The sequence below is a fragment of the Bubalus kerabau genome, chromosome 2 (assembly GCF_029407905.1).
Source record: "Bubalus kerabau isolate K-KA32 ecotype Philippines breed swamp buffalo chromosome 2, PCC_UOA_SB_1v2, whole genome shotgun sequence".
In the NCBI taxonomy this organism is placed as follows: Eukaryota; Metazoa; Chordata; class Mammalia; order Artiodactyla; family Bovidae; genus Bubalus; species Bubalus kerabau.
In genome coordinates, this window is record NC_073625.1 from 145638575 (window position 1) to 145652037 (window position 13463).

Genomic DNA, 13463 nt, shown 5'->3' on the forward strand with positions numbered 1-13463 from the left:
GACTGTGCTGCTGCTGCTGGGTTTTTTGTTGTTTTTATCTTGGGTGTTGCTAGCCTGGATTGTCTCCCCCTAGAGGTCCTGACCTCCATTTAGGAGGCCCTGCACTCAGGACCCCTGCTGCCACTTGGCTTCCTTTAGAGCACGATCTTGGCTACATAGCCTGTTCACCTTTCTTTGAAAGTGGTGCACATGCTTGCTGAAATTGTCCATGATATGTCAGTTGGTGCACTCATTTAGCATAATAAAGGTATACTTAAGCCCTATTACCCGGCAGGTTTATGTTCCTGTGAGCCACTGCCCAGACTGTGGGACTTTGGCCAGTGGATTGGAGATGAGGGCGTGTTTTTTCTACCAGCTGGGAGCTTAGATGTTCTCATGGCATCCTGTTCTCACCTGTGTATATCATGACAACATTGTAATTTATGTCTCCCTGTAGGCTTCCCCCACCTGACTGAAAATTTCAGAGACTGTGAGCACACAGTTCTGGGCTTGGCTTGGTGAGGTTCCACAGCACTAATCTTTGTTTTCCGTGCCTCGTTCCAAACGTCATTCAAGATGGTAGCATTAGTACCAATCCAAGGAAACTCTTGGTTTTAATAGACTTTTAGAAATTGGCCAAGAAATGTGTATACTATACACCTATATGTTTGAAAAACAATGTAATTTCTCAGCAGTGGACTTGGAACCAGCTTTTTGGAAAACAACCACCTTTGGTCCAATCTCATCACCTCTGCAGCTTTGTCCCTGTGGTGTCCTTCAGAAAAGCCTTTCTCCTGTGGCGCCCCCACCCACCTAATTGTTCTTCACTCTCAAAGCCAGCCAAGAGTCTTCCCTCACTCCTCTTCCTTCCAGAGCTCACCCCTCTCTTTCACTGGGCTTAAATATACTTTTATTATGCCAAATGCAGTTAGCTCTGATTATTTAAAATTACTTAATCTATCTCCTGTGTTAGAGCTTCTTGAGGCCAAGGCCCATATCTATTCACTTTGCGTTTCTACTCGCATCCCGGTGCTGGGTAAAGTGGAGTTGGATGAGATCCCTTTATACTAACAGCACTGGAGGAGAGGGAAGGATCATCTGGTGAAGAAAATAGGGACCCAAGTGGAGAAAGGAAATGGGGCAGGGCGTTATTTGGGTGACTGTTGGGAGGCTGAGACGAGAGGAAAGATGAGTTTGGGGCAGGCCAGAGGAGACAACACCAGGCCAGTCTGGGTGGTGGCAGGCATTTTAGCAGTTGTGGACTGAGATGGAGAGGAGTAGGGGCTGTGGGAGTCGTAGATGGAGCCCTGGCAATAGCAGTTTTACATGGGAGGCAAGATGCGAGATGCAGTGTTGGGAGAAGGAGAAGGACCTTGGAGATGATGGCCATATTGGAAGAAGGACAGCCATAGCTGGCACCTGGCAGGGGGTGGGGGACGGGCAGTGGGGAAAGGTGGGGAGGAGGGTCAGGGAGGGGATTGCTGTGACCGTGGCAACTTTGGGTGGCCAGCAGTTTGGGGCAGTTGTACACACTTTGCCAACAACGGTCCATCTAGTTGAAGCTATGGTTTTTCCAGTAGTCAGGTATGGGTGTGAGAGTTGGACTATAAAGAAAACTGAGCACCGAAGAATTGATGCTTTTGAACTGTGGTGTTGGAGATGACTCTTGAGAGTCCCTTGGACTACAAGGAAGTCAAACCAGTCAATCCTAAAGGAAATCAGTCCTGAATATTCATCAAAAGGACTGATGCTAAAGCTGAAGCTCCAATACCTTGGCCACCTGATGCGAAGAACTGACTCATTGGAAAAGACCCTGATACTGGGAAAGATTGAAGGCGAGAGGAGAAGGGGATGACAGAGGATGAGATGGTTGGATGGCATCACCTACTTGATGCGCATGAGTTTGGGTGGACTCCAGGATTTGGAGATGGACAGGGAAGCCTGGTGTGCTGTGGTTCATGGGATCACAAAGAGTCAGACACGACTCAGTGACTGAACTGAACTGACACACTTCATGGGATCACAAAGAGTCAGACACGACTCGAACTGAACCTACACACTGAAGGGTCAGTGATTGAAGATTGAATTGTATCTTAGGTAGCTGTGAGGAGCTGGAGGTGGTAAAAAGAACCCAGTGGCAAGCTTGGCTGAGCTTGCCAGGGAGTGAGGTCATCTGTGACCATAATGCTGAGCAAACAGGATTAAAGGGCACATCAGAAACTTGCTTTATCCTCTCCTCCTCTCCCCTGTTCCAACCACTACCCTGTGGGCTTGAGTTTTCTGTCCCTGCATGAAATCTAAGACAGACTTCACTACTTTGTATCAGCTTCTCTCAGATTAAAAAAATATTTTTTTTTCTCAATAACTTTTATCAATAAATATGGTCTTGGTTTAGTAATATCTGGCCTAGTCCAGTATAATAATACTTTTTTTTTCATTAAAGGTAAAACTTCTCTTGCAGCTCCTGTTTCCTGGAGATGTGAAGCCTGTAGTGAGGGAGGAAGTACCCAGGGGCTTCTCTCTGTTTTTCCCCTAAATCATTGGCACTCCCTCCTCCCCTCACCAGGCAACTCCCACTTCTTCAGAATAGACGGGGGAGGTGGGCTTGATAAAGTGCAGGAAGGTCCTGTGGCATGATATCAGCTTGCCTTGGGTTTCCTGCCATGGCAGATGTCAATCCTGTGGGCTTCCCAGGTGGCTCAGCGGTAAAGAATCCGCCTGCCCAGCCAGAGATGCAAGTTCAAGCCCGGGTCGGGAATATCCCCTGGAGTAGGAAATGGCAACCCACTCCAATCTTCTTGCCTGAAAAATTCCATGAACAGAAGAGCCTGGCAGATTATAGTCCACAGTGTCGCAAAGAGTCAGACACAGCTGAACATGCAGGCATGGCACAGGTTATAGGCTCTTCAGTGGGGACAGTCTCCCTCCTTCGTCTCTGTGGCCCTCTTGCCTATATTTTCTCTGACATGGGGAATACACCTCCTTTTTCAGCAAACCTTAGTATGCTGTTGAGTTTTCCACACATACCCTCTGCTCAGCTCGTTCAGCTGCTGTTCTGTGCTCAGTCCTGTCCAACTCAGTGACGCAGTGGTCTGTTGCCCACCAGCTTCCTCTGTCCCTGGAATTTTCCAGACAAGAATACTGGAGCGGGTGCCATTTCCTACTCCAGGGGATCTTCCCAACCCAGGAGTGGAATCCGTGTCAGGCAGCTCTAATTCAGTCAGCTCACGTTGACTTGGCAGCACTTATGGGATCTCTGGGTGTAAATATTCTCCTAGTGCCTGAAAGTGAGGTGGGAGCTGGACACACAGATGGGGTAAATGCTGTGCAGATGGTGGCTGAAGTGTGGAGAGTGGACATGCTCGTCCAGCGGGAGACAGGGAACCCCACGGAGACTCACATTCCAGAAGCAGGAGAAAAAGGAACTGGCCAAGAAGGTGGAAGCCTCTTGCACAGTGTTGTTTCTACAGAGGGGCAGACCATATAGGAGTCAGCTGAGTATTACGTCTATTATTGTTTCCATCTTTTACCCAGGTTAAAGGTGTGCATTTTCATTTTAATTGTGAAAGGACTCTAAACTATCTTCTTCCTGTTTTGAAAATTGATGTTGATTTTACTTTAGAATTTCTGATTTATTGAAGATAAGTTTTCAACTTTTTTTTTCCAGTTGTGTATGAACACAGATCAAGATTGGAGAAATCCTTGCAAAAGGAAAGACTTGAACATAAGAAAGCAAAGGAAGGTAAATAAATAATGTAATTCGTGTTTTACGTTTTTTATGCTCTTCTTTGAAGTATTATGTATTTGCTTTACTGTTTTTTTGCTTAGAAATTCTTCAAATCACCTGAAGTCCGTCAAGCAATATGCTATATATTGTGCAAGAAAATAATTCCTGCTCAAGATTGGATTTAGAATTTTTCATTTAGTTTGTGCCTCTTTGGGGTCATTCATATATTAGTTATATGCATTACTTCAGAAATAGCACACAGTTTTTCATTTGAATATCGTATATGCTATTAACATCTGTTAACAGACATCTGGGAAAGTAATACCATGCAGTTCAGAATATGACAAACTTTATGTGTGTATATATATATGCATTTATAGCATAATCGATTTCAATCTCATTGCATGACATCTTTTAAGTTATAGACCTGTTTTTCTCTTGTGCTAAAGACTTTATTGGCATAGCCGATTGGTTTGTTTTGAAAAATTAACATTTAGCACAGGTGTCAAATAAAAATCAATGCTGTTGATTTTTTATCAGAATTTTTCTATAAAGCATGGACTTTGTATAGCTTGTGATTTGGAGTTACCTGCATTCTTATTTTCGTTTATTCAACTTCTTGGTTAAATATTAGATTGAAGTGGTGTTTTGTCTGATTACTTTGGTATGGGGTAGAAGAAGGGAGAACACAGGAGGACAGTGTGTGCTGGAATGTTTTACTGGGAAGTTTTAAGATTATTAAAATGCTCTGATAGGGTTTGGATTTTTCTTGTCTTCAAATGCAGAGTGATTTTGTAGAGCCATCTAGTGGATAATAAAGCTTTAAGAGCATTAAAGATGGTTTCCATGGCTTGAGTTCCTTTTCAGGTCCTGAATGATTTTAGTGTGCCATCTAGTGGCTGGCAATAAATCATCTCTGTCCTTAGGTGCACTGCATGGTTTTGTTTTTTTTCTCCTTCATTTCAAGGCGAGTTCATCACCAAGTCCACACTCTAAATGCACTTTTAGTCAGTTGACTATAGTGTGTATTTTGTTGATGCAAGATTCCCAACTTTAAGGTATGGAGGAAAACTTTTCAAGCATTAAAAGACAAAATAAAGTATATCATCAAGTAGATTGTTTAGGTCTGAGTAAAATGTGCCCTTGTTTTTTTAGATGTTTAAAAATGCCACAGTGAATTAACTTATACTAATAGAGTTAATTAATTATGTTCTCCATTTTGTATTTTCTAGATTTTCTGGTTTATAAATTAGAAGCACAAGAAACACTGAATAAGGGAAGGGTAAGTTGTTTTTTTCTTCCTTAGTTTTTTATTTCACAAAACTTGACAGAGGGGGAAATAAAGTCTCCAAACATTTTACTCTGTTGATCATTAGGACTGAAATACATCTCCCTCCATCCTTTCCTTCCTTCCTTCCCCAAAAAAATTCTAAGAGGAAGACCTTAAAAATTGTTCCTTTAAAACCTACCTTCCTTTGCTTATCACATTATTGGCAATAGTGATAAACTGAAAATATCCTTAATGTTCACAATAAAGAGATTCATTTATTTATTCATCTGTAGTCTCTCTTTTCTATAGAATGTGATATTTAGTTTGATTTGCCTTTGCACGATGTTACTGTCACTTGCAGAGACATTACTATGTAATGTCTAACACAATACCTGGTCTAGAGTTCACATGTTCAAATGTTCAAAAACATCTGTAAAATGAATAGATTAATAAATGATATTGACATTTTTAAAAAGTTTTTAAGTCCAAATTAACTAGGGAAAAACACTTTTTTCTCTTACTCTAAGAAAAACGTATAAGTATTGGTTGACGAAAGCATTGGTGTTGTGGGGTAATAAAACTGAGAAGAGTCGGTTTCTTGAATAACTAGGAGGTTACTGGCTTTTCACTCTTAACTTGCATTTTTAAAACCTAGTCAAAATCGTGTGTATTCTGTTGTGCATTTTGTCATGTAATATATTACAAATTAAAATAAAGTGGTAAAGTGATAAAAATAAAGTGTTAAAGCAAAAATGTGGTCCATTTTAGAAGCTGCAAGAACATGAAAGAAATAAATGAAGCTGTGCTTATACTGCCGATAGTGTAAAGTAAGAGGCAGGGCACGTAAGATAGAAAAACACAGCAGCCTGGGGAGAGAAAACTGGCAGGTGTGGTTTGTACCCTGACCCCCCTGTGGCTGCCCAGGACTGGACATGTGTGAGCTCCAAATGTGAAGATGCTCCACTGGTACATAAGAACACACTGCTGGAGCACGGAATTCAGCTGGACACTAAAGCTCAGGGTTCTGTCCTGGCTCTGCTACTAAAGGAGACGTTTGCCCTAGGCCTGTTCCTTAGCCTTTCTGTTTCTCTCTGTGAGCTGGTGCTGTAGTAAAGAATCTGCCTGCAATACAGGAGATGCAAGAGACGTGGATTCAATCCCTGGGTGGGAAAGATCTCCTGGAAGAAGAAATGGCAACCCACTCCAGTGTTCTTGCCCTAAAAATTCCACGGACAGAGGAGCCTGGAGGGCTGTAGTCACTGGGATCACAGAGTCAGACATGACTGAGTACACACACACAGTCAGACATGACTGAATATACACACGCACGCACAATGTATGTAGAATTTCTTACCCATGGAAACTCGAGGAAGAAAAGTGCCTTTTCTCTCCCTTTCTGGAACCCATTCTAAGCTTGTGAGGCCTGGTCTCTGCTGGTTTCTCTCCTGTTCCCCTTGGAGCACGAGGTACCAGCCATATGCGGTGCTGTGTCTCAGGACAAGCTCTCCTCTGCCTCTGGCCTCAGTTTTTCTTCTGAATATGAGACTGGAAGTAAATCACCTCCAAGGGCCCTTTCAAACTGCTGTTTTATAATTCCACATCCTGCTTTTTCACCATTAAAGTCTAGCAAACTTAGAGGAATGTAAAACTTCATTTCTGCTATGAAGTAAAGAGAGGACTTCAGAAGCATCCTGGCTCCAGCTTAGAATTCATTTCTACTTACACACGTGAACAAGTGAAAACCTTTCATTAAGAGTTTTAAGTTCTGTTTAACAAAAGAGCCAAATGTGTTATCTTTTTGTTAATTATTTGCTTTTCAATTTACAGCAAGATTCTAATAGCAGGTACAGTGCATTGAATGTCCAGCATCAAATGCTGAAGGTGAGTAATTTAGACATATTCTTCATGAATGAATGAAGGGGTTAACTAAGTAACTTATGTGATTAAGGAAAGTTTACAGAAAATTGATTTGTACCATGATATGGTATAATAAAGTCATTTTTGGCTAAAGGTGATATATAATTATAATGCTCCATTATGTTTATCACCTGATTACAAAGGACATATTTAGCTCATTATTCATTTTCTTATAAATCAGGGTCTCTGGTCACTTAATTTTTGAGTTTGTTCTTTGTCCTTTAAGGATTTTTGTTTGTTTTTATCTAATTTCTCAGAGTGGTTTTTCTTGAATTTTTTTTTTTTTTTTGGTAATCTTAGACACAGTGGAGGCAGTAGAAGTATTAGAATGCTGTCTTCCTGTTACTAATGTGTCATAAGTGGCCCACTTACCACAGGAGCACAATTTGTATTTAAAGATATTCCTTCCTTGGTTCTTGGATAAAACTCATTGTTGTGTGTCAGGAAAACTGAAGAAAGGGGAGAGAGAGATGCACTGTTTATGTCAGGCCAGAAGAGATGAGCAGCGGCTATTATGCCAGCCACACAGCAGGAAACCTATGCCGTTGTCTCCAACAACCAGTGCCCAGCTTTTTGTTTGGTGTTCTTTCCTCCTGTATCAGTAGGGTATATGCCTTTTATTGGAATCAGAATCTTTACTATTCTCAGGAAAGCAATACATGAATTAAAGTAGACCACCCATTCACATTAAGCATTTGGAGACTATAGAATTTATCTAGGTTGTGATTACAGTATTATAATCTAGAGTAGTATAAGTAAGAATCATTTCTACAAATAATCAATTTCTTTTACTTCCCCCAAAGGGGAAAAAGTTTTTTTTGCGCTTCTTTAAACTGGGTTACCAGAAAGGCTGATAATCAAAGAAGGGAAATAAAAAACATTGCTGGGAAAACATCAGATTGAAAGGCAGTCTAGAGGCTCCATGGAGGGGTAATTTTTCCATTAGCTTTACCAAGTTTCCACAGTAACTTGAGTCCCTGGGAATTTCCCCAGATCCCTTCCTTTTCCATCACTCTTGTAAACTTCCAACTTCTTGTTGTTCACATTAATGTTAAAAATTAAGGGAAAAATTATTTTTGGCCACAATCCCAAACTATTCATTGGAAATGGAAAGGAAATGGAAGAGAGCTGCACTGATTTAAAGCAGTCAGGAAAATGAAGCCTACTTCATCTGTGCTTACTTTCTTACAAGAGAAAGGCTGTGCTATCGAGAGACAGACTGATTTAGAGAATGTGTTAGTGCAAATTCTCTGTGCCCAACGCACAGTGAGGCCAAACAAACCAAACCATCAGAGTTTGGAGCAGAGCAAGGTTTATTGCAGAGCCATGAAAGAGATTGGTAGCTCATGCCCTAAAAGGCCCCCAGGCTCCCCCAAGGGTTTGGCAGAGCATTTTTAAAAGCCAGGTGATGGAGGGGGGTTGCAGCATCTGTGATCAGCTTGTGCACAAGTGTCTGATTGGTTGACGGTGAGGTAGCAGGGTGTCGTCACAGGAGTTAGCATTGTCAGTCCTTAGGCTCCAGGAGGCCTGAGGCTGTATGCTCAGAGTCATCAAGCAGTTAACATCTTCCTTTTGGAAGGCAGGAGGGTGGTTTCACATCTACAAAACAACTCAGGAAATGGGCATCAAATACTGTTACCTAGGTACTTCAGAGAGGAGCTAAAGCAGAGGATACAGTGTAGGCCTGTCCCAGGAAAGCCCCATGGGGTCCTGCTCAGTTACAAATGTATATGCCTGCTCAAATTTTCATCTTTGCAGAGTCAACACGAAGAGCTAAAGAAGCAACACAGTGACTTGGAAGAGGAACACCGCAGACAAGGAGAAGACTTCAGTAGGACATTTAATGACCACAAGCAGAGATACCTGCAGCTGCAGCAGGAGAAAGAACAAGAGCTTTCTAAGCTAAAAGGTATTTGGACCTAATGAGCCAATGTGCATGGAAATGAATACTCATATTAATGTTTGAATGGAACAATAGACTTTTGTTTGCTTGGTGATTTATTTACATCACATGTAGTGTTTTACCAGCTACTTCTTTATGATATTTCACACTGATCTCTCTGGGTTTGTTTAGGGAAACAGTAAAGAATACTGAGTGTTTCTCAATGGGATATATTGGTCTTGTTGGGCAAGACAGTTCTTTTTGTGCATTGTGAGACATTTAGTATCTCTGACCCCACCCACAGAATGCCACTGGTGCTCCCCAGTCACGGTGATAGGTTTCCAGATCTCCACTGGGGCACAAAGACTCTGTTGATCACTAATAGTCACTTCAAAAAGTTCAAGCTCTGAAGTCTGCCTGCCCTGGTGAATCAATGACTAGTTTTATGACCATTGGCAAGTTGTATACATCTCCACAGACTTAATTGTCCTCATCTGTAAAAGTGGGATATTCATAAAAAGTATTAACTTTATAGAGTTGGTATGAGGATTAAATTATGCAAAGCACCTAATACAATTACTGGTACATGGTAAACCTTCAATGTATGCTAACCACCATAAATATCAGCATCAGGTATTTTCATAGTAATATGAAATGAAATACATCACTTCTGAGTATATCTGAGTTCTGAAAAAGGGCAACAGCATATTCTACAGTCACCTATTCGGTCCTGAATAAGTTTGAAGTGTGAGATTTGGTTTAAAAAGGTACATGGTGCTTACATAAACAAAGATGAAATCAGAGTAAGGTCTTCTATAATCTAGTTAATTGTACTGTGCCTAACAATTTCCTGGTTTTATGTAAAATGTCATCATAGAAATCTGCTGTGTGATAGGTCTTTTGGACTTTCTGCACTTTTCTTTTGCTATGCTTTGTCTCTCAGTATTCCAAAATAATAGGTTAATAATGGTATTCCAAAATAATAGGAATACATTGTAAGTATTTTCTAGGTGCCAGACCTTGGCATACTTCACATAATTTAGTTCATTTAACTTTAATGAGAGGCTTACAAGGCATGTTATCTTATGTCTACTCTACATTTACGCCTTTCTTTGAAACTCAGTCCACGTGTAGTAAAATTTTATCAAGAAATCAGAACTGTGGAAAATAGGAGGACACTGGTATGTGAGTTCTGCATACTCAGACAATTCAAGCCTGATGGCTGGTCTGAACATCCTGGGATCCAGAACAAAAGGAGAAGCACAGTCAGTTATGGGACTCTTGTCATCAGAAGAGAGAATCTCCCAATATCTTGGAGGATGAGAGAGAGACTGAGACAGAAACAGAGAGTGAGAGAGAGAGCAGTATTTTTGGTACCAGTTAATATTTGGAAGCAAGGTCTGATGCTGTAAAGAGCAATATTGCATAGGAACCTGGAATGTTAGGTCCATGAATCAAGGCAAATTGGAAGTGGTCAAACAGGAGATGGCAAGAGTGAATGTCGACATTCTAGGAATCAGCGAACTAAAATGGACTGGAATGGGTGAATTTAACTCAGATGACCATTATATCTACTACTGCGGGCAGGAATCCCTTAGAAGAAGTGGAGTAGCCATCCTGGTCAACAGAAACATCCCAAATGCAGTACTTGGATGCAATCTCAAAAACGACAGAATGATCTCTGTTTGTTTCCAAGGCAAACCACTCAATATCACAGTAATCCAAATTTATGCCCCAACCAATAACACTGAAGAAGCTGAAGTTGAATGGTTCTATGAAGACCTACAAGACCTTCTAGACAACACCCCAAAAAGATGTCCTTTTCATTATAGGGAACTGGAATGCAAAAGTAGGAAGCCAAGAAATACCTGGAGTAACAGGCAAATTTGGCCTTGGAATACGGAATGAAGCTGGGCAAAGGCTAATAGAGTTTGGCCAAGAGAATGCACTGATCATAGCGAACACCCTCTTCCAAAATACAGGAGAAGACTCTACACATGGACATCACCAGATGGTCAACACCGAAATCAGATTGATTATATTCTTTGCAGCCAAAGATGGAGAAGCTCTATACAGTCAGCAAAAACAAGACCAGGAGCTGACTGTGGCTCAGATCATGAACTCCTTATTGCCAAATTCAGACTGAAATTGAAGAAAGTAGGGAAAACCACTAGACCATTCAGGTATGACCTAAATCAAATCCCTTATGATTATACAGTGGAAGTGAGAAACAGATTTAAGGGCCTAGATCTGATAGATAGAGTGCCTGATGAACTATGGATGGAGGTTCGTAACGTTGTACAGGAGACAGGGATCAAGACCATCCCCATGGAAAAGAAATTCAAAAAAGCAAAATGGCTGTCTGGGAGGCCTTACAAATAGCTGTGAAAAGAAGAGAAGCGAAAAGCAAAGGAGAAAAGGAAAGATATAAGCATCTGAATGCAGCGTTCCAAAGAATAGCAAGAAGAGATAAGAAAGCCTTCCTTAGCGATCAATGCAAAGAAATAGAGGAAAACAACAGAATGGGAGAGACTAGAGATCTCTTCAAGAAAATTAGAGATACCAAGGGACATTTCATGCAAAGATGGGCTCGATAAAGGACAGAAATGGTATGGACCTAACAGAAGCAGAAGATATTAAGAAGAGGTGACAAGAATACACAGAAGAACTGTACAAAAAAGATCTTCACAACCCAGATAATCACGATGGTGTGATCACTGACCTAGAGCCAGACATCCTGGAATGTGAAGTCAAGTGGGCCTTAGAAAGCATCACTATGAACAAAGCTAGTGGAGGTGATGGAATTCCAGTGGAGCTATTTCAAATCCTGAAAGATGATGCTATGAAAGTGCTACACTCAATATGCCAGCAAATTTGGAAAACTCAGCAGTGGCCACAGGACTGGAAAAGGTCAGTTTTCATTCCAATCCCAAAGAAAGGCAATGCCAAAGAATGCTCAAAGTACCACACAATTGCACTCATCTCACACACTAGTAAAGTAATGCTCAAAATTCTCCAAGCCAGGCTTCAGCAATATGTGAACTGTGAACTTCCAGATGTTCAAGCTGGTTTTCAAAAAGGCAGAGGAACCAGAGATCAAATTGCCAACATCCGCTGTATCATGGAAAAAGCAAGAGAGTTCCAGAAAAACATCTATTTCTGCTTTATTGACTATGCCAAAGCCTTTGATTGTGTGGATCACAATAAACTGTGCAAAATTCTGAAAGAGATGAGAATACCAGACCACCTGACCTGCCTCTTGAGAAACCTATATGCAGGTCAGGAAGCAACAGTTAGAACTGGACATGAAACAACAGACTGGTTCAAAATAGGAAAAGGAGTACGTTAAGGCTGTATATTGTCACCCTTCTTATTTAACTTATATGTAGAGTACATCATGAGAAACGCTGGGCTGGAAGAAGCACAAGCTGGAATCAAGATTGCCAGGAGAAATATCAATAACCTCAGATATGCAGATGACACCACCCTTATGGCAGAAAGTGAAGAGGAACTCAAAAGCCTCTGTGAAAGAGGAGAGTGAAAAAGTTGGCTTAAAGCTCAACATTCAGAAAAAGAAGATCATGGCATCTTGTCCCATCACTTCATGGGAAATAGATGGGGAAACAGTGGAAACAGTGTCAGACTTTATTTTTTTGGGCTCCAAAATCACTGCAGATGGTGATTGCAGCCATGAAATTAAAAGACACTTACTCCTTGGAAGGAAAGTTATGACCAACCTAGATAGCATATTCAAAAGCAGAGACATTACTTTGCCAAGAAAGGTCCATCTAGTCAAGGCTATGGTTTTTCCAATGGTCATGTATGGACATGAGAGTTGGACTGTGAAGAAAGCTGAGAGCCAAATAATTTATGCTTTTGAACTGTGGCGTTGGAGAAGACTCTTGAGAGTCCCTTGGACTGCAAGGAGATCCAACCAGTCCACCCTAAAGGAGATCAGTCCTGGGTGTTCTTTGGAAGGAATGATGCTAAAGCTGAAACTCCAGTACTTTGGCCACCTCATGTGAAGAGTTGACTCATTGGAAAAGACTCTGATGCTGGGAGGGATTGGGGGCAGGAGGAGAAGGGGACGACAGAGGATGAGATGGCTGGATGCATCACCGACTCAATGGACGTGAGTCTGAGTGAGCTCTGGGAGTTGGTGATGGACAGGGAGGCCTGGTGTGCTGCGATTCATGGGGTCGCAAAGAGTGGGACACGACTGAGTGACTGAACAGAACTGAATATTTGGAAGACATCTCATAGAAATTTTAAACAACTTAATATGGCAGTGCCTTTGATGACACTTCTAAGTGATTTTCACATCAGCAGTTTTGTTTGATCATGGTCCCGGACAGTAAATTGTGATAGACGAGGATCTGTCATGGCAAACCATGTTGTGTGTAGTCCAAGTGATCTTTGGTAGATTAATGTGACATGAAGAGGGAGTTTAGAATTTAGAATATGGATAATGATGAGTTGATACCATGTAAGCTTAGATGATTCTTCTCATCATTATGGTTATAATAAGAGCTGACACTCAACAAATGTTTGCCATGTGTCAGTACTGGGTGAAACTCTTCATGCAGGTATCTTCTTTAAGCCTTATAACAACCTGGCAGGTAGGCATTATATTTAACCCAGTTCAACAAATGAAGAAATTGAGGCCTGAAAAAGTTAAGTAACTTATG

General features: G+C 41.3%; 1 protein-coding gene across 11 annotated transcripts in view; it reads left to right on the forward strand.

Moving 5' to 3' along the window:
* The window catches only part of GOLIM4 (golgi integral membrane protein 4), an 84010-nt gene that overhangs the window by 42008 nt on the left and 28539 nt on the right, over positions 1-13463 (forward strand). For all 11 annotated transcript variants that reach the window (XM_055569143.1, XM_055569145.1, XM_055569142.1 and 8 more), the window contains 4 exons: positions 3647-3721; positions 4939-4988; positions 6804-6857; positions 8652-8802. In XM_055569143.1, coding sequence (XP_055425118.1) covers positions 3647-3721; positions 4939-4988; positions 6804-6857; positions 8652-8802 — 330 coding nt within the window. The remainder of the gene's footprint in view (positions 1-3646; positions 3722-4938; positions 4989-6803; positions 6858-8651; positions 8803-13463) is intronic.